This window comes from Erinaceus europaeus, chromosome 4 (assembly GCF_950295315.1).
Source record: "Erinaceus europaeus chromosome 4, mEriEur2.1, whole genome shotgun sequence".
In the NCBI taxonomy this organism is placed as follows: domain Eukaryota; kingdom Metazoa; phylum Chordata; class Mammalia; order Eulipotyphla; family Erinaceidae; genus Erinaceus; species Erinaceus europaeus.
Window position 1 is genome coordinate 100,668,656 of NC_080165.1, and position 18,820 is coordinate 100,687,475.

The 18,820-nt window shown below is 53.0% G+C and overlaps 2 protein-coding genes and 1 long non-coding RNA gene across 6 annotated transcripts in view; 1 reads left to right on the plus strand and 2 right to left on the minus strand.

The window, feature by feature from the left end:
* Window positions 1–1,110: 1,110 nt before the first annotated feature.
* Window positions 1,111–5,257, minus strand: GAPDH (glyceraldehyde-3-phosphate dehydrogenase). The gene is made up of 11 exons (XM_007527837.3): window positions 5,221–5,257; window positions 3,009–3,108; window positions 2,811–2,917; window positions 2,611–2,701; window positions 2,391–2,506; window positions 2,234–2,315; window positions 1,992–2,143; window positions 1,830–1,908; window positions 1,657–1,740; window positions 1,454–1,551; window positions 1,111–1,367 (listed from the first exon to the last, which is right to left on the minus strand). Exons 1-11 carry the CDS (start codon window positions 5,241–5,243, stop codon window positions 1,298–1,300), a joined length of 1,002 nt encoding a protein of 333 aa, XP_007527899.1. The 5' UTR covers window positions 5,244–5,257; the 3' UTR covers window positions 1,111–1,297.
* Window positions 5,258–8,629: 3,372 nt separating this feature from the next.
* The window catches only part of NCAPD2 (non-SMC condensin I complex subunit D2), a 37,976-nt gene continuing 27,785 nt past the window's right edge, over window positions 8,630–18,820 (minus strand). For 2 of the 3 annotated variants that reach the window (XM_016190276.2, XM_060190204.1), the window contains exons 18-32: window positions 15,104–15,237; window positions 14,602–14,734; window positions 14,424–14,511; window positions 14,182–14,346; window positions 13,782–13,948; window positions 13,043–13,154; window positions 12,728–12,851; window positions 12,491–12,646; window positions 11,921–12,098; window positions 11,745–11,839; window positions 11,343–11,423; window positions 10,997–11,180; window positions 9,383–9,509; window positions 9,134–9,301; window positions 8,630–8,992 (exon numbers count right to left, since the gene is read on the minus strand). In XM_016190276.2, the coding sequence (XP_016045762.2) occupies window positions 8,907–8,992; window positions 9,134–9,301; window positions 9,383–9,509; window positions 10,997–11,180; window positions 11,343–11,423; window positions 11,745–11,839; window positions 11,921–12,098; window positions 12,491–12,646; window positions 12,728–12,851; window positions 13,043–13,154; window positions 13,782–13,948; window positions 14,182–14,346; window positions 14,424–14,511; window positions 14,602–14,734; window positions 15,104–15,237 (1,998 nt within the window). In that variant the 3' untranslated portion in view covers window positions 8,630–8,906. The remainder of the gene's footprint in view (window positions 8,993–9,133; window positions 9,302–9,382; window positions 9,510–10,996; window positions 11,181–11,342; window positions 11,424–11,744; window positions 11,840–11,920; window positions 12,099–12,490; window positions 12,647–12,727; window positions 12,852–13,042; window positions 13,155–13,781; window positions 13,949–14,181; window positions 14,347–14,423; window positions 14,512–14,601; window positions 14,735–15,103; window positions 15,238–18,820) is intronic. The other variant, XM_060190205.1, reaches the window with a different exon arrangement.
* Window positions 13,824–15,121, plus strand: LOC132538127 (uncharacterized). 2 transcript variants are annotated; one of them, XR_009549547.1, is made up of 3 exons: window positions 13,824–13,929; window positions 14,739–14,796; window positions 14,984–15,121. It is a non-coding gene; the product is annotated as an uncharacterized LOC132538127 (long non-coding RNA). The 2 variants fall into 2 exon arrangements; XR_009549546.1 differs by having other exon boundaries at window positions 13,900–14,033.

Sequence of the window (18,820 nt, forward strand, 5' to 3'; positions counted from 1 at the left end):
AAGTTCTCTGTCTCTGGCACAGTGCTGGGCCAGGATGGCACGAGGCACAGGTCCCAAGGGTGATGGGCACCGATGTACCACTGTGAATGGCTGGCCCATAGTCAGCCCTCATAACTCCCATCAGGGAGGCGAGACTGAGTGCCCTGCAGCCACCCTAAGGACCTCCAGGTGCTGGGTGCCCATAGCCTCATTCTGCCCTGCTCTCACCCTCCACCCCCATCTCAGGGCCTGGCTGCACCTCAGCACTGGATTCAGCCCTCTCCAGAGCCCTAACCTGTGTGTCCTCCAGGGATTACAGCAAAACACTTTAACCATTTTAAAAAGGAGACAGCATAATTGTTATACAAAGAGCCTCTCATGCCTGAAGCACCAAAAATCCCTAGTACCACTATAAGGCTGAGCTGAATAGTGAGTGCTATGGTAAAATTAAAAACTCTCATGGCAGGGTGGAGGGTAGATAGCATAACTTGTGCCTGAGGCTCCAAAGTCCCAGGTTCAATCCCCAGCACCACCATAAGCCAGAGCTGAGCAGTGCTCTGGTTAAAAAAAAAACAAAAACTCATGCCTGAAGCTCTGAAGTCCCAGCCTCCTCTCCGCCAACAAGCCAGAACTGAGCAGTGCTCTCGTCTCTCATTAAAGTAAATATTAAAGGGGGTCAGGCACAGTGGGTTAATAAGCATCCCCGGCTCCCCACCAGTAGGGGGGGTCGATTCAAGGGTGGTGAAGCAGGTCTGCAGGTGTCTTTCTCTCCCCATCTCTGCATGATAACAATAATAACTGTGCTACCTCCCAGCCAGAACACTTGGCTTCCTGGTAGATAGGTTTTACTCAAATGTCACTCAGCTGGTCCTTGGCATAGCCATTGGCTTTTGCAGCACCCAGAAACAGGGAGGGTCTTTCAAAAGGCAGTGGATACTGTCAAGACTGCTGCCTGCTTCCAGTGCCCAGCTCAACCTTTGGGGAGGTCAGGCCCCTTAACCTAGAGTTGGGGGCCAGAAAGCTCAATGTGTAGACTGCCTTGCATGGAAGCTTGGCACCATATAGGAAGTAGGGGAAGCTCAGGAGGTCCCCCTATGTCAATCCCCCCCAAAACCAAGCACACACAACTGGCAGGGTATGGTGCACTTTATTGATGTTAGGTGACAATACAGGACTCTCTGAGCCCCTCCCCTCCTTCAGAGGGTCTGGGATGGAATCTGGAAGCCAGGAGATCCTTGGTGTTAGATGATTGGGGAAGGACCCCCCCCAAGCAAGGGCTGCTTTCCCTCCCCTGGGGTGGCAGATCCATCCAGAGGGCTCACTCCTTTGAGGCCATGTAGGCCATCAGGTCCACCACACGGTTGCTGTAGCCAAACTCATTGTCATACCTAGGAGGGACGGGAGGCAGGTTAGCCACCAGAAGAAGGTGTTAGCCCCCGCCTGCTTTTCCCTGACCCCACTGCTAGCTGCTTACCAGGAGATAAGCTTGACAAAGTGGTCGTTGAGGGCAATGCCCGCACCGGCGTCAAAGGTGGAGGAGTGGGTGTCACTATTGAAGTCACAGGAGACGACCTGGGGAAGTGGAAGGGGGCTGAGGTTGGGAACCCAGAATTGCCCAGGGTGAGGGGGGGGGGCAATCCCCCCCCGCACCCACCCTCAGGAGCACCCAGTCAGTACCTGGTCCTCGGTGTAGCCTAGGATGCCCTTGAGGGGACCATCAGAAGCCTGCTTCACCACCTTCTTGATTTCGTCATACTTGGCCTGACCAGGTCAGAGGAGACAGGTCATTCAGCTTGCACTTGTGGACCCCCCACCCCCTCCACTGAACCCCAGTCTCTGCCCTCACACACCGCTTTCTCCAGGCGGCAGGTCAGATCCACCACAGACACGTTGGGGGTGGGCACACGGAAGGCCATGCCAGTAAGCTTCCTGTGGACACAGGGTAGAGGGTCAGCACTCTGCCTGGCTGCCCAAACCCCACCCTGGTAACCTAGGGAGAGCGCTAGTCTTACCCATTAAGCTCAGGGATGACCTTGCCCACAGCCTTGGCGGCGCCGGTGGAGGCAGGAATGATGTTCTGGGCAGCTCCTCGGCCGTCACGCCACATCTTCCCAGAGGGGCCGTCCACGGTCTTCTGGGTGGCGGTGATGGCATGGACTGTGGTCTGGAGAGGTGGTGGGAGTGAGAGCCCCGCAGTGTTCCCCTGTGGTATTCCCCCCACCCCAACCCAGAGGGAATAGAGGAGCCCCCCTACCATGAGTCCCTCAACGATGCCAAAGTTGTCATGGATGACCTTGGCCAGTGGAGCCAGGCAGTTGGTGGTGCAGGAAGCGTTGCTGAAAGGAGGCACAGGAGGCCAGTCAGGGGGAGCAGGCCCCTTGACACATTCCCCCACTCAAGCCCACACTCACCTGACAATCTTGAGGGAGTTGTCGTACTTCTCATGGTTCACACCCATCACAAACATGGGGGCATCGGCGGATGGGGCAGAGATGATCACCCGCTTGGCACCACCCTTCAGGTGAGCCTGCAGAAAAGGGAGCTTCTAAGGCTCTGCCTTCTGGGGTGAAGCCAGCCAGCCACCTCCAACTTCCCACTCAAGGAGCCCCAGGGTGGCCCACTCGTGCTCACCCCAGCCTTCTCCATGGTTGTGAAGACCCCAGTAGACTCCACGACGTACTCGGCACCAGCATCACCCCACTTGATGTTGGCGGGGTCTCTCCTGCAAAAGGGAGATCAGAATTGAGGGGGGTGGATACTACCGTGCACCCCTCCCTGGTACCCTTTCCTCTCCCCAGAGCAGATGCCTCTCTGCTTCATCTCCCACTCACTCCTGGAAGATGGAGATGGGCTTTCCATTGATGACAAGCTTCCCGTTCTCCGCCTTGACACTGCCCTTGAATTTGCCGTGAGTGGAGTCATACTGGAACATGTAGACCTACAAATACAGGCCAGCGCATCTTGATGCCAGGGACCCGCTCTCCAGCCGGCTGCAATCCCCACACCAGCCACAGGGGGGCAGTACGCACCATGTAGTTGAGGTCGATGAAGGGGTCGTTGATGGCAACGATTTCCACTTTGCCAGAGTCAAATGCGGCCCGGGTGACCAGGCGTCCGATGCGGCCAAATCTGAGAGCAGAGGGGCACAAGTGTGAGCAGGGGTCCAGGCCTGTACACCTTTCCCCTTTTCAAAATGTTCTATTGGGGACCAAGTGGTGGTGCATCTGTTTAAGTGCACCCATTACAGTACGCAAGGAACCAGGTTCAAGCCCCAGGTTCCCACCTGCAGGAGAAAAGCTTTTTGATGATGCAAGGCTGCAGGTGTCTGTCTCTTCCCCTTCCTACCTCTCCCCTCCCAATTTTTGTATCTAATAAGTAAATATTTTAGAAAGTTTTACTGGATGGAGATAAACTGGATGGATGGAGAAGAGGAAGATTGGAGAGACCTACAATGCTTCACTGTTCTTTTAAAAAAATATTTATTTATTGAGGGATAGGAGAAAGAACCAGACCAGAGATGGAACCCAGGACCTTATGCTTGAGTCAAACCCTTTATCCACCATACCATCTCTCGGATCACAACTTCACTGTTCTTGAAGCATTTCTCCTGCAGGTGGGGAGTGGGGGCTTGAGCCCAGGGCTTTGTCCTTTGCAGCATGTACTTTACTGGGTGTGCCACTGCTCAGTCCTTTCCTTCCTTTCTTTGCCTTAGGACTCCAAAGGGGCTTGTAATCTGCTTGACCCCCATACCTCCAATGGCCTTTTTGATTCTCAAGATAGTGAAAGGTAGTAAGGGAAAAAAATCAGACACTACAGAACTGCTCCACCTCTTGTGAGGCTTGGTGCTCCCACGTGGTGCTGGAGGGGGCTCTAACCCAGGTTCCCAGTGTGGGAAAATGTGTGCTTTACTGCCTGGGCTTGCTCATCCTCCTTATGAGAGATGATAGCACTTCCCTACCCGGAGGCCAAGGGCTCTAACTATCCTTCTCCAGCAGCCCTGCCAGACCATCATCCAGTGCAGTTCCCATTCTGCCTGAGGTGAGCTGGGCTGAGACCCGCCCTGGAGAAATTGCTGCCACCCGGGCCCATGCCTGCCACATGTCTGCAGCACCCCCTATCTGTGTCCGGGGCACACTCCTTCCTCCTGGCTTCACTCGAGGCTACGCCCTTTAGGGAGCACAGAGTTGCCCACTCAGCAGCGAATAGTTCAAAGGGCAAGAGGGGAGGTTGGACATTAACTGGACAGGACACTGCGACAGTCGTGGCACCTTCATGGCCCAGTCTTCTCCCCAAAACTAGGCGTGGGGGAGCAGATGTGCGGGAGAGCGCCAGCCCCCCAGGGAAAGGTCAAGGAGCTATATATAAGCCCAGATTAGGGCAGAGCGGGGGATCTGGTTTCCAGGATGCCGGTGGCTAGGAGGCTGGGTTCCCATCCTGCAGACACCCAATCTGCCTGGTGACCTTTGGGGCTGGGTCACCGCCAGGCGCGGGGAAGGGGCTTCGGGGAGGGGCGCTGAGGCCAGGAGCCATCTTGCTGTGGGGATTTAGTCAGCAGCCATGACTCAGCAGCCCCAGGGCCACACCTCTCCAGGAGCGAGGGAGAAAAGGACCCCCCCCCCGTTTATAAAAAGTGAAAAAAAATATCCAGGGACTCCTACAGGGAGCGCATCACTCCCGAGGTGGGTCCTCCAGCACTTAAATCTGGGGTCCCCTGGGGGCCAGCTCGGCCTCACCTGGTTAGGGAGCGGGGACTCCACCCCACTGCGCCAGCGGAAGGGTGAGTCAGGGCGGAGGAGGGGGGCCAGGGCCACGGAAAGTTTCCTAACGGGGTTCATTCATTTCCTTCCCGGTGGCAACATGGCGGCCATGCCACCAAAAAGGAGGTGCAAGAAAGGCACCACGGGGGTGGGGGTACTGGGGGCGCTCCGCGGCATGTGATGCACCGAGCATCCAGCACCCGGGCTGCAGGTGGGGGAGGGGCGCCCCAGCACGTGACCCCATGGCGCGAAAGAGAAGAAAGGAGGCTCTGCAGGGACTTGTGGGGAGGGATGGAGAAGCGGGGCTCCTCCTGCGCCTCTAGGGCCCCGGGACGGGAGGCTCCCCGAAAGCCATCCTGCGGAGGGCGAACTGCAGCCCACAACTGGGGTGCCCGCCCCGCCCTTGGAGCGCTGACCTTGAGATCTCCTTGATGGCGTCCCCACCCCCGCGCGGAGACCCGGCCTGCAGGGCCCCCCCACTCACCCATTCACGCCGACCTTCACCATGGTGTCTCCGGAGGCTGCAAGGAGAAACGTGGTGTCAGCGCGGCCCCCCCATTCCACCTCGCCTCCATGGCTGCTCGCCGCCCCGGCACGTCCGCGCTCCCCGTACCGCCACCCTGCGGATACCCCTCTGTCCCCCAGCTACACCCCCAGTGTCCTCCCCAGAGCCCTGCCCGCGCTGCGGGGCTACCTGGCGCTGCGAAGTGAGAAGCGGCTTCCGAGGAGCAGGAGCACAGAGAGCAGCGGCGCAGGCGGAGGCCTTGCTTTATAGGCGGGGGGCGGGGCGCAGCGGGCCCAGGCCGAGCTACGTGCACCCGTAAAGCCCCGAGTAGCGGCGCCGCCTCGGCCTCGCAGTGTGCACCCTTAGCACGTGGGGGCTGGGGGCTGGGGGCTGAGGCCTGCCCTGGACACGAGAGGAACACCGGACAGACTTGCGGAGGACCGTGAACTCCCAGGGGAGTGTGTATGTGTGTGTGTGTGTGTGTGGGGGGGGTCGAGGACACTCAGGACCGAAACTTCATTGAAAGTCTGTGCACGTAGAGCGGGAGGATATGGGGGAGTGGGTAGGATGGACAATCTGAGTTGGGACCCTGGGAAAACCTGGAGGCTTGTAGCTCCCCGCCAGTTCTCTAGGCGCTTCGGCGGGGACCCCGGAACTGCGGAGGAATGGGCCTCCTCATCCCCATGGACACTGGTAGACAGAGGCTCGGGAGGGGACCTGAGGTGTGTGGGTGCGTGTTTCTGCACTGAAGGTCACGCAGTCCTGCAAGCTCCTGATAGTGGGTGTGTGTGTGTGTGTGTGTGTGGCGGGGGGTACCAGCTGCTGCCCTCAGCCCTGGCTGGGGGGTTGGGGCTAAGGTGCTGGTCAGTGCTGGGGGCTGGGCTTCCCAGAGTCTCTCCTGAGGAACGTGAGGGCTGCGCCACCCTGGATGGAGACAATGTCCCTTTCACCTCCTCCAGCCCCAGGGTGGAGAGCTGGACGTGCTGGCGGAAGTCCCTCCCCATCCTGGGACGTGCCAGACAGCCCTGGAGCCAGGGACGCCCCTTGAGCTGCTGCGCCCAGGGGATGCTGGGGGTAGGGGGTGCTCTAGAAAAGGACAAGCTGGGCACATGGTGGCCAGGCTCTGGCCTCCTACCCCTCCTGGACAGACTCGCTCCACTCCAGGAGGGGTAGGCAGCAGACCGGGTTTTGTGAGCTTGAGGATGGACTGGAACATTTGAAAGGCGCAGAAGGGGGAGGGGTGGAGTGAACACTACCCACCAAGCGCCTGGGACCCGGCAGCCTGGGGCCTCACTGCTGGCCCAGCGAAACCTGACACCAGGCTTTCAGAAAAGCCCGGGCTAAATTTAGCCTTAGCCTGCCCCCGGAGGGAAACCTTTGCTTAAGGCTGGGAGCACGGTGTGTGCTGCACCTCAGCTCCAGCCCTCTCCTTTCTAGAGCAGACAGTCCTGCTGCTTCCAGCACTCAGTTGGTGTCTAGGCTTTTGGGGAACAGAACAGGGCACAAGGGACGTGTGTGTTCACAACGCAGGCAGCTGGGAAGTGCAGGTCACTTCATCTGCTCAGTCTCCACTTGACCCCCTAGTCTGTTCCTGGGGGTAGGGGTGAGGTTGGGGGATGGGGGCTGGGGAGCTAGGTGCTCCTGCACATGACCCTCCCCCCTCACTTGTTATCCCTGGAGCTCACTGATCAGGAGCTCCACTGTCCCTGTCGTCATGACAGCAGTGTCGTCATGACAGCAGGCCCACTTCCTGCCTCCTGCCAGGGTGACTCAGCAGAGAACTGGAGGGGCTGGGCAGGCTTTTAGGGACAGCACACCTGAAGTGTCTGGACCCAAGGCACTGACTTTCTGGTGGAGGCCTAGGTAGCCACTGCTTAGAGCTGGAGGTGCTTGGACCCTCCTCTCTTCCCCACATCTGGCCAGGTCGGTCCCCAACTTTTGGAGGGGCAAGGGGTTAAGGTGCATAAGCTGGGGTGGGGGCAGGACCCAGAGGACAGCGGTTCTGGGTCTAGAGCAGGGTTTCTCAACCATACTGGGGTGCCTTCCAGGGCTGAGCCATCCCTGTCCTGTGGGCAATGCTGGGGCCCTTAGGTTGTTTTGCAACTTCTGCTCCTCAGCCCACTAGATGCTGGTAACACCCCTCCCCATGAGGTTGTGACAACTTAAAAAAAAAAAAAAAAAAAAGTCTAGTGTATTACATCAAAAAGACTCTGGGGTAGGCAGGTGGGGTGAGTTCAGGTCCTGGAACGTGATAGCAGAGGAAGACCTAGTGGGGGTTGAATTATGTGGAAAACTGGGAAATGTTATGCATATACAAACTATTTGTATTTTATTGTCGACTGTAATCCATTAATACTCCAATAAAGAGGAGCCCAGGTGTTGGGGCACCTGGTTAAGTGCACACATTACAGTGCACAAGGACCCAGGTTCAAGTCTCTGGTCCCCATCTGCAGGGGGAAGGCTTCATGAGTGGCGAAGCAAGGCTGCAGATGTTTCTCTCCTCTCAATTTCTGTCTCTATCCAATAATAAATTATTAAAAAAATATTTAAAAAATACTCCAATAAAGAATTTTTTTTTTTTAGTCTCTAAACATTGCCAAATGTTCCCTGGTGGGCTAAGGTCCCCTCCCAGGTTAAGCTCTGACCAGGCTGTGGACTCCTGGTCACCCCCTCCCAGGGCAGTCCTGTGGCTTGTGATGAGGGGGAGGGTGGGAAGGGGGTGACAGAGATAGCCCTCAGATGGTGGTGTAGGGCCCAGGACCCCTAGATGGCCCTCTCTAGGCTGGTAACTGCTGTCTTTGAACAGAGCAGGCAAGGGTGGCTCAGCCACAGCAGTTCAGTCCCTGGCACCGTGTGACAGCAGATTGAAAACAAGCTAAACATTTGGAAGAGGTAGAGCTCTGGGCTCTAATGCCCATGTTCAGCGGGGAAGCAGTTACAGAAGCCAGACCGTCTTTCCACCTTCTGCAACCCACAACGACCTTGGGTCCATACTCCCAGAGGGATGAAGAATAGGGAAGCTATCAAGGGAGGGGATTGGATATGGAGCTCTGAGGGTGGGCAATGTGTGGAAATTTACCCCATCTTATTCTATGGTCTTGTCAATGTTTCCATCTTATAAATAAAAAAAGGGGGGGGGGGAGTCAGGCAGTAGCGCAGTGGGTTAAGCGCACATGGCGTGAAGACAGGCATAAGGATCCTGGTTTGAGCCCCCAGCTCCCCACCTGGGGAGTCACTTCACAGGCTGTGAAGCAAGTCTGCAGGTGTCTATCTTTCTCTCCCCCTCTGTCTTGCCCTCTCTCCATTTCTCTCTGTCCTATTTAACAATGATGAAATCAGTAACAACAATAATAACTACAACAATAGAAAACAACAAGGGCAACCAAAGGAAGATAAAATAAATATATATAAAGGCAAAATAAAGACAGGTCAAGTAACATGGTCTAGAAGTGAAAGAAAGCACTAAGCAGCCAGGCAGACACAGGTGGGAAGCAGCTCCGTGAGGCTCAGCCAGCTCAGTCAAAGAAAGGCCTTATGTCGCAAAGGTTATTTATATATTAAAAACCAGGAAACATACAAACAAGTATTCACAGAGGGAAAGACATTCAAGGCCACCCCACAAGGTGCCCTACATAGCAGGGAGAGGAGAGAGGGTAGGTGGCCTTCTAGGATCTCAGCCTTCGCGCAGACACTCGGCGGATGGGAGTAGTCTTCTTGGGCGTCTCGTCTTCTGTCATCTCTGCTGAAAGGTCTGGTCAGGCATTTAGAGGAGTGAGAGATAGGCTGAGTCACAGAGCTCCTGAGCATCAGACCTTGGAGGGCAAGCAGGGCAGCCCCGGGAGCCCCCATCCAGACCAGTCTCCCCCAGGTCTTAGGGGAGGGAGTACCCTACCTTCCTCACTGGACTCATCACTTGAGAAGACAATTTTGGGTTTCTTCTTGGAGAGCCGCTGCAGGGTGTTTAGAGGCCGCCGGGAAGTACGGCGGCAGGGCTCCGGTGTCACAAAATCATTGTCAGAGGAGGCTGCAGAGGCCAAGCGCTGTTGCTGCCGACGGGAGGCTGGGAAGGACAGGATGTCCTCAATTCTAAGAGTGGGGCCCTGGTGTGGAGCCCCCTACTTCCCACAGGCTGCTCACATACCAGCTGGCTGTTTCTTAGTTGACAGGGCTTTCTGGCTGTCCCCTTGGCCAGCCTCAAGTTCCTCTACTGCATCCAGCCCTCTGGTGTGACAGGTCCGGAGCTTCTGCTCAAATTCATCTATCATAGCCTGCAGAGAAAGAGGGATGGAGTGTGCAGCCATGACTGATGGCAGAGCTTAATCCGAACTGCTGCATGTACCAGAGGGGTGCTCAGGTTTCTCTTGGTCTCATGTACAACTTTTTTTTTTTTTTAATTTTTATAATCTTCATTTGTTTATTGGATAGAGACAGCCAGAAATTGAGAGGGATAGGGGAGACAGACAGTGAGACACCTGCAGCCCTGCTTCACCACTTGTGAAGCTTTCCCAATGCAGGTGAGGTCATGTACAACTCTTTATCTCTCATATGTGATAAATAAAATCAATCTAAATAAATCTTCAAGAGAGTTGGGCCTGTAAGTCTAGTTTTTTTTTTTTCTCTAGGATAATTGCTGGGGCTCTATGAATCCACTGCTCCTGGCAGCCATCTTTTTTCCCATTGTTGTTGGTATTATTGCTGCTGCTGCTGTTGTTGGATAGGACAGAGAGAAATGGAGAGAGGAGGGGAAGACAGAGAGAGAGGGGGAGAGAAAGATAGATACCTGCAGACCTGCTTCACCGCCTGTGAAGTGACCCCCCACACACACAGGTGGGGAGCTGGGGGCAGGAACTGGGATCCTTACAATAGTCCTCCGGTCCTTGTGCTTTGGCTTTGCACTATGTGCGCTTCACCTAGTGCGCTACTGCCCCCTCCCCAAGTCTAGTTAAGTCTAGTTCTGTAAGAAAGATTTCACTAATGAGCCACAGTAAGCTCTGAGTGGAAGATCACACAAGTATAGGACATTCTGGAAAAGGCAAAGCAGTTGCCAGGGCTGGGCGTGAGAGGGGAGCACAGAAGGGGAGAGGATTTTTAGGGCAGTGAAACAACTCTGAATGATACCCTACTGGGCATACCAGCTATCACCTATTTTCCCAAACTCACTGAATGCCTCCAAACTCTGGACTTCGGGTGACGATGATGTGTCAAAGAAGGGTCGTTGACCTGTGCCACCCTGCAGGGGTGGCGGTGTAGAGGAGGCTGCCCTGTGTGAGTGTGCGGCACGTGCTGGGAACCCTAGTCTCTCTTTTTCTTCTTTATTGCTTCTTCTTCTTCTTCTTTTATTGCCACCAGGGGCTCAATGCCTGCACCACAAATCCACAGCTCCTGGTGGCTATTTTTCTTTTTTTTATATGTGGTAAAACAGAAAAATGGAGGGAGTGGGGAGATCGAGAAAAAGAGAGACACCTGCAGGCCTGCTTCGCCACTTGTGAAACTTCCCCCTGAAGGTGGGGAGTACTGTGTATGCTCAACTGTCCAGCCCCAGAACCCTACTATCCTTTCTACTTAGTTTTGCCTTGAACCTAAATCTGCTCTGAAAAAGAAAAGAGAGGGAAATGGAAACAAGCAGGAATTGGAAAAAGACCAGCCTTAGATCACCAGTAACTTGGCTGTAAGCACGCTGTGTATGGGGCGGGGGTGGGGGGTGGTAGGGGGTAGTCCTGTGAACTGTGAAGGGTGGGGGTAGGTGCTCACTCACCTTGCCCTCCGGCTTGGCCCCTCGGCGCAGCTTGCTCACAACGGAAAGGAAAGCACTGAAGACTGACTCATCTGACAGCTTATCTCCAAAGCAATCAAAGTTGTCCAGCATCTTACGGAGACCTCGCTCTGTAAGGGGCAGCTGGGACACACAGTAGGCTAAGTCCCGGTACTGCCGCTCGGTTCTGCCAATGGAGAAGGAATGAGTGTGCTTCTTTTAGTGTAGGGCATCAAGCCCAGGGCAGGAGGCTGGAATCACAGTGAGTAAAGGGCCATCCTTCCCACAGCCCAAGGGAGCCACGGGGGGCAGGGCCCCTGAGCAGAGCACCCCCAGGAAGGTGGCATACCGTGCTGTGCGGAAGCGCTGGCACAGTTTCTCCACTAGGCTCTCTGTCTGCTTATCCTTGGTGATGTAGGAGAGGAGCTGCCTGCAGGAGGGGAGACAGATAGACAGACAAACACACACGTCAGCTACCGGCACCCTCCCCCAACATCCCCACAAAATCTGTTCTGTGAGAGGAAGTTCCTCACACAGCTCCTGCTACGGAATGAACACTGCCCCGTGCCTATCACTTTATAGGGAACTTCTTAAAACTAAGGGACAAATACTGTTTGTTTTATTGTATCAAAGAATTCTTGGACAGGGAGGTTCAGTTACTGCTGAAGATCATGCATGGAGAAGTGGCAGGACTAGAATTCAAAAACAGGCTTCTCTGATTCACAAACTGCCCTGGGGCCCAAGGACCTACTTCATGATGGTGTGGAAAGGCTCTTCCTCCACCCCGCCCTCGGGGTCTGACAGGCGGCTGATAATATCTGGAAGGAGATTATAGATGGTGTTGCCCTGGCAGAGAGAGAGCGTGTTAGAAAGGCAGGTGACCCAAGTTCCTCACCCGGGCATGCCCGGCTGCCCCCGGTGCCTCACCTTGTGGGAGAGCTCAGTGAAGAAGGTCTTGGCCAGTGCAGAGATCTCGGACACAGGATCGATGAGCAGCACGGCCATCTCACTCACCTGCCCCTTGACCTTCACCATGTCCTTCAGGATCAGCTGGGTCATCACCAGTCCTGCTGTCTTCCGAACTTGCTGTGCTGGGTCCCGAAGGCTGGGGACAGAACCTCATGTCACTGAAGCAAGTTACCCTGGGCCTGGCCCTCAAAAGGGAGCAAACCCAGGGCCTCACCATGAGGAACAAGCACACTACCACTGCGCCACAACCTTGGTCTCCTTCACTTCTGTCATTCTAGAAGCAGCTAGAAAGCTATCTGGAGTTGGATGCTGGGGGTGGGGAAGGAGGCCAAGCATGCAGTCATGTTTAGATGGAGGTGTCAACCCCTCTGGGGTCACACTTAGCCAGTGGTCATACTGGCCAAGGATCAAGTAGACATACAGGGTGACACCAAAAGTAGGGGGAGACAGCTCTAGTAATTCCACACAATACTTAACTCCAGCCTCTCCTGCTGGCAGTAGCTGCTAGGGCACCGAGGGCTCTCTTACCGAGCGTACAGATGGGGCGTCCAGGGGTCCACGAGGTTAGGGAAACGGATGGCCAGGTCACCAGTAGCAATCATGAGGTTAGAGCGGACGATGGGGAGAGAGGACTTTTCCAGCATGGTGAACAGAAGGCGGAGCTGGGAGTCACAGAAAGTGGCACTGGGGGCGAGGGGAGGAGCATCAGGAAAATCACATCTTCCTCCTCTCTCTGGGGAAGGCAGCTCCAAACCCAGGGCCTACCTGATCATGCAGAACTTGCCAAGGGCCAGTGAGGCAGCTGCAGAGAGCTCTGGGCTGTTGTAGAGGCCGGGGTTGTTGCAGACTTTAAGCACAAGTGGAACAAAGGCAGCCAGTGTCTGTTTGCCTGTTGGAAGATCAGCTCTAGTACTGGGTCAGGCCATCTTGCTGGGGAAGATCGCTCACTCACTCTGTCACCCCCCCCCCTTCCTTTCAGAACCCTGGCTCAGCTCTGGCTTATGGTGGTGCTAGGGATTGAACCTGGGACCTCAGAGCATAACCATTATGTTATCTCCCCCATCCCTCAGCAGTTCTCACCATCTAGCAGTTCCATCTCACAGATGCCTCGTATTAGCTCTGCCTCTGTGTCATCAGCAGTGGCGCCTACCAGCCCCATCTCCTCCTCCATAGTGGTCTCGGAACCTGTATTCTAGGGAGAAAGGCAGGGGTCCTGGGTGATCAGAGACAACATTTTTCACTCCAATCTAAACTTCACTTTGCAATGGGCCTGGGGAAAGGCAAATTCTGCCTGTTTGTAAAATTGTCAAATGTGCAATTGTCAAAAGAGGAAAGGCTTCTGTATTAAGCAGGAAAAGAATGGGGCCCCATCTATATAAGTTACCAAAATATACTCTTCCCTTTCTTAACCTAGCCTCATAGAACCAGAGGGCTCCCTGTATACAGTAAATAGAGAGAGAGGGTGCCAGACAAAGGCTCAAGGTCGTAAGGGTTGGTTTTCCCTGTGTCCTACTGCATCTAGGGGAGAACGTGGCAGCTCCCATAGCCAAGGCTGGCAGGAAAGGAAGGACTGGGTGTGTGTTCTGACGAGCACGCCACCTTGCAGCGCTGATGCCTGGCACTGACTCAATGGCTCTGTATTTACCTAGTGATTCCCTTAGTGATGGTGGCCAGGCAGCTCACCTTTGCTCTTGCTGCCCTTTCTCAGAGTGTGCTCGGCTTTCACTCAACAGTGGAGAAGCAGAGATAGGCCCCAGAAGGAAGAATGGTGACTTAAGGTCTGACAGAAAGCTGGGAGGTGCCCGAACATTCTACTCACCTTCTCTTTGGGCTCTTTTGTCTTTTGTTCCTGCTCCTCACGCAGCACCCGGCGCCGACAGAGCTCGCCGCTCACTGCCTGCTCCAAGTGGACCATCTGCTGCAGAGCTACATCCCCCGCCAACGCCAGCAGGTTCATCAGCAGCAAGGTGAGGACACGGGCTTCTTCTGAAAGAGGGGACAGCCCAAGAGAAAAAGTCAAGCCACAGAGTCCTCTGCTCTATGTAAACTCATGAAGGAGCAAGAGACGGAGGTGAGGAACTGGCCCATTTGAGTAACAAAAGCAAGAGTGTGGGCTGGGGGCTGCTGTAGAGTGGTGGGGCAGTGGCTCAGGTCTTGGCGGAGAAGCAGCAGGAACCTGTGGCTGCCCATCCGGCCCATGGGCTCTCTTGCCCACTTACTCTGGTCCTGCTGGGTTGAGCTCTTCTCCAGCTTGTCCAGGGCCTGCTTCGCACAGCTCTGTAGCATCTGGGCACAGATCAGCTCGGGGCCCTCTGCCAGCTGGTAAATAAGGGCCACTGCCACCTCTTTGAATGGGATCCAGAGCGGGTCTGGGTGGACAAACCCTGTTTGGGGAAAGGAAGAGCTTAGCTCCTGCAGACAGAGGGCCCTGCTCTGCCTTGGGCCTGTGGCGGCAGCTCACCTTGTGTGACCACGTCCTGCAGTCGCTCAAACAGCCTGTGCTCCTGAGGCAGCCGGAAGGGAGGCTGGCTTTTCCCCAGAGAAGGCTGCTGAGAACAGGAAAGGCAGAATGTGGGGGTATTGGGCATGGAGAAGAGGGGCTCCCATTCTCCTTAGCGGGGATGTGACCACCCACATACCTTTCTCCTGTCAGAAATGCTGGTGATGGCCTGGCACACCTGCTGGGCCAGTCTGTAATCCTGGGGACATCTTTTCTCCAGGCCTATGTCTACCAGTAGGTCCAGGTTGCTCCCCACAATCTCTGGCTTTCCTCTAGGGGAAGGAAGCCACAGAGTGAGCAGCAGTCACGGAGGTGCCTGGAATGTAGCCCCACGGTAGGATACATGCTTTACATGAAATGGTCCTAGGTTTGATCCCCATCACAAGTAAATAAATAAGGGCCAGGGAGAGAGCACAGCAATTTATGGGAGAGATTCTCATGCCTCATGCTTGGAGGGCCCAGACTCAATCCCTGGCACTATTATAAGTTAGAGCTGAGCAGTGGTCTGTCATTACGGACAGGGCGGGGCTGTGTGTCCACTGGTTCCTGTTCTATGGAGCTGACTTGAACACAGAGCTCAGGAGGTCATGGCTGAGAAAAGGAGTCCCCTTCCCTGTCACCCCACTGCCTGTGGGCCTCACCGTGCCATCATCCCGAGGAGCATGACGGAAGAACAGCGCTCCAGAGGGGAGCAGGGGACCTTCCCTGTTGCGCGCTCCCACAGCACCTGGGTCACTGCGGGTTTCAGTTCATCCTTCTGCACAAACTCACAGAGCTAAAGGGAAAGGACAAATGATTCCACAAGTAAGTAGCAGTTCCCTAACCCTTGGTTTACTTCGGAGACAATGTTAACCTGAAGTGAGTAAAAGAAACACTTATGCACAGAAGAGGGAGAAGGAAGCTTATCAGATAAAGTAGGGGTTTGGGAGGTATTTTTGTCTCTTTTCTCATGCCTTCCGAGCTACATCCCTTCAGATGGTAGATTAGTGGGGCCTGGGCTCCACACTCAATCGCCGTGTGTTCCATGGGTTGTGGCTCTCCTGTCTCTTTCTTGAAAAAAATAATGAAGAAAAAGTTTGGGACAGGGAAGCAGCTTAGCAGAATTGAGGCCCTGGATTCACTCCCTAACACCTCACTGGAGAAAACACACTAAAATTGATCTCGATGGGGGAATGCAGGCGCACACGCACACACACCCCGGCACCACAGGGAAGCACCTGCACCAGAAGAAACTTCATGAAAAGTGATGTGGTGCTTGTGGTGTCTCTCCTGTCTCTCTTAGACTGAAAGGAGAGAAAAGGGGAGTCAGAATGGTGGAATTGTGCAGGTGCAAAAGCCTAGGTGAGCAATACCCCAATCTTGCTGAGTTCCATGTGGGTGTGTAATTCTAAACATGTTATAGAGATTTCTAGCAGGATTTCTTTTTTTTTTTTTTTTTTTTTTTACATGCATAACATTCCCCAGGTTCCCATTTAACAATACAACCCCCACTATTTCATTCATCATTTTTCATGGACCTGTATTCTCCCCACCCACCCACCCCAGTCTTTTACTTTGGTGTAATACTCCAATTCCATTTCAGGTTCGACTTGTGTTTTCTTTTCTAATCTTGTTTTTCAACTTCGGCCTGAGAGTGAGATCATCCCATATTCATCCTTCTGTTTCTGACTTATTTCACTCAACATGATTTTTTCAAGGTCCATCCAAGATCGGCTGAAAACGGTGAAGTCACCATTTTTTACAGCTGAGTAGTATTCCATTGTGTATATATACCACAACTTGCTCAGCCACTCATCTGTTGTTGGACACCTGGGTTGCTTCCAGGTTTTGGCTATTACAAATTGTGCTGCCAAGAACATATGTGTACACAGATTTTTTTGGATGGATGTGTTGGGTTCCTTAGGATATATCCCCAGGAGGGGAATTGCAGGGTCATAGGGTAGGTCCATTTCTAGCCTTCTGAGAGTTCTCCAGACTGTTCTCCACAGAGGTTGGACCAATTGACATTCCCACCAGCAGTGCAGGAGGGTTCCTTTGACCCCACACCCTCTCCAGCATTTGCTGCTGTTACCTTTTCTGATGTATGACATTCCCACAGGAGTGAAGTGATATCTCATTGTTGTCTTGATTTGCATTTCTCTGACAATCAGAGACTTGGAGCATTTTTTCATGTGTTTCTCGGCCTTTTGGATCTCTTCTGTGGTGAATATTCTGTCCAAGTCCTCCCCCCATTTTTGGATGGGGTTATTTGTTGTCTTCTTGTTGAGTCTGGCAAGCTCTTTATATATGTTGGTTATTAAACTCTTATCTGATGTATGGCATGTAAAGATCTTCTCCCATTCTGTGAGGGGTCTCTTGATTTGGGTAGTGGTTTCTTTTACTGTGAAGAAGCTTTTTAATTTGATGTAGTCCCATAGGTTTATACTTGCCTTAGTCTTCCTTGTAATTGGATTCGTTTCATTGAAAATGTCTTTAAAATTTATGCGGAAAAAAGTTCGGCCAATATTTTCCTCTAAGTATCTGATTCTAGCAGGATTTCTTATTGTTACCACAAACTCAGCATGTCTAAATTGAAAGTATCATCTTTCTGTGCTTTTCCATTTTATCAGTGGCACCAACACTCTGAGTCACATTTGCTTAAAACCTTAATCACATGACCGGGGAGGTGGGTCAACAGATGGAATGTTGGACTCTCAGACATGAGGTCCTGCGTTCAATCCACACCATTCCATGTGCCAGAGTAATGCTCTGGCTTTCCCCCACCATACCATTAATAAATCTCAAGAGGAGGAAGGATGTAACACTTTAACCATCTAACTAAAAACAATGTTTCTCTTGCAACTATCCGCATCATGGCAGTTCTGGAAGGGCCTCCGAGGTAGAGCATATGCCTTCCGAGCATGGGGCCCTGGGTGGTGCCGCAGTACTTTGGTGCTTCTCCCTCTCTCCAGATGCATAAAATCAGTGCTGGAGAGATACACTCAGTGATACTGCATACGTGTGGGATTCTGTCTTGATTCCAAGCACTGCATTAAATAACTGATAATCATGGGCTTATGTACAGTTCTTAGCTTTCCTTTCATCCCCGAAGTCTAGTCTCCTGTCCTGGACACTACGTACAGCAGCCTCCAGGAAATGTCCATGCCCTAGCTTCATCTCGTCAACCTGCATGCTAGGGCTCAGTCTGTCTTCCAAACGCCTCCTGCATCTTGATATGCCCCTGCTTTCTTTTGTCCACTGTAGGAATCCAGCCAAGTCCCCAGCCTCCAGAATCCCAGGCCAAGTGTTAATAACACTAGACTTTTTCTCTTTTCCCCACTGTTGATGAGGAACAACTGGTCGCAGTTAGTGGTGCTCCCTCTAGTGGCAGCTGGTGGTCATTACCCCCACCATTAGTTCCCACAATCCATAAACATCAAAACAGATTTGCTTCCTAAGACTAGTGAGAACTAGTGGTTATCTTTGGGAGGTGGGAGGATGGGGATACAGAACTCTGGTAATGGGTGTTGTGTGGAACTGTTTACAATGTAATCAACTATTAATCACACACACACACACACACACACACACACACACACACACACACACACACAAACAGATTTGCCTCACTAAAACTCTGCTGCCCTGGCTAAGAAGATTTAACGTTCTGGACTCTAGAAAGGCATCCTGGGAACTCAGTTTAGTTGCCACTTATATTTCCAGCTTTATCATTGTCAGATAACAGTTCTGAGTCAGAACATAATCTTCCTTATTCTGTAACATAGCCTATGCTCTTTCTTGATTTCCCACCAGAAATGTTTCCCCTCCTTTCTCCAATTGTCTTAAGTTCTACTCATTAAGACCAAACAAATCCCCCCACCACCTGGAGGAAGCTTTCCTTTACTATCTTGTATTGTCTTCTTTCTCATTCTGTCCCCCTCACCACCATAATCCCCCAACACCACCATAAGCCAGAACTGAGCATTGTTCTGGTTAAAAAATAAATAAATAAGGGGCCAGGCGGTGGCACACTTGGTTGAGCGCACACACTGCAGTGCACAAGGACCCAGGTTCAAGCCCCTGGTTCCCATCTGCAGGGGGAAGGCTTCATGAGTCGTGAAGCAGGGCTGCAGATGTCTCTCTATCTCTCTCCCTATGTCCCCCTCCCCTCTCAATTTCTGTCTGTCTCTATCCAAAAATAAATTAATAAAAAAGTAAAAAAAAATAGATGAGTCTGTTTTCTATAATTAAGTAATCAACTTTGCCAGTAACCAGCTAGAGCCATGTTCTTTAAATGCTTTCTGTCTCATATTTCTTTTTTCCCCTTCAGGGTTTATGGCTGGGGATAATCTGCCTGCACTAAGAATCCTTTTTTTGAT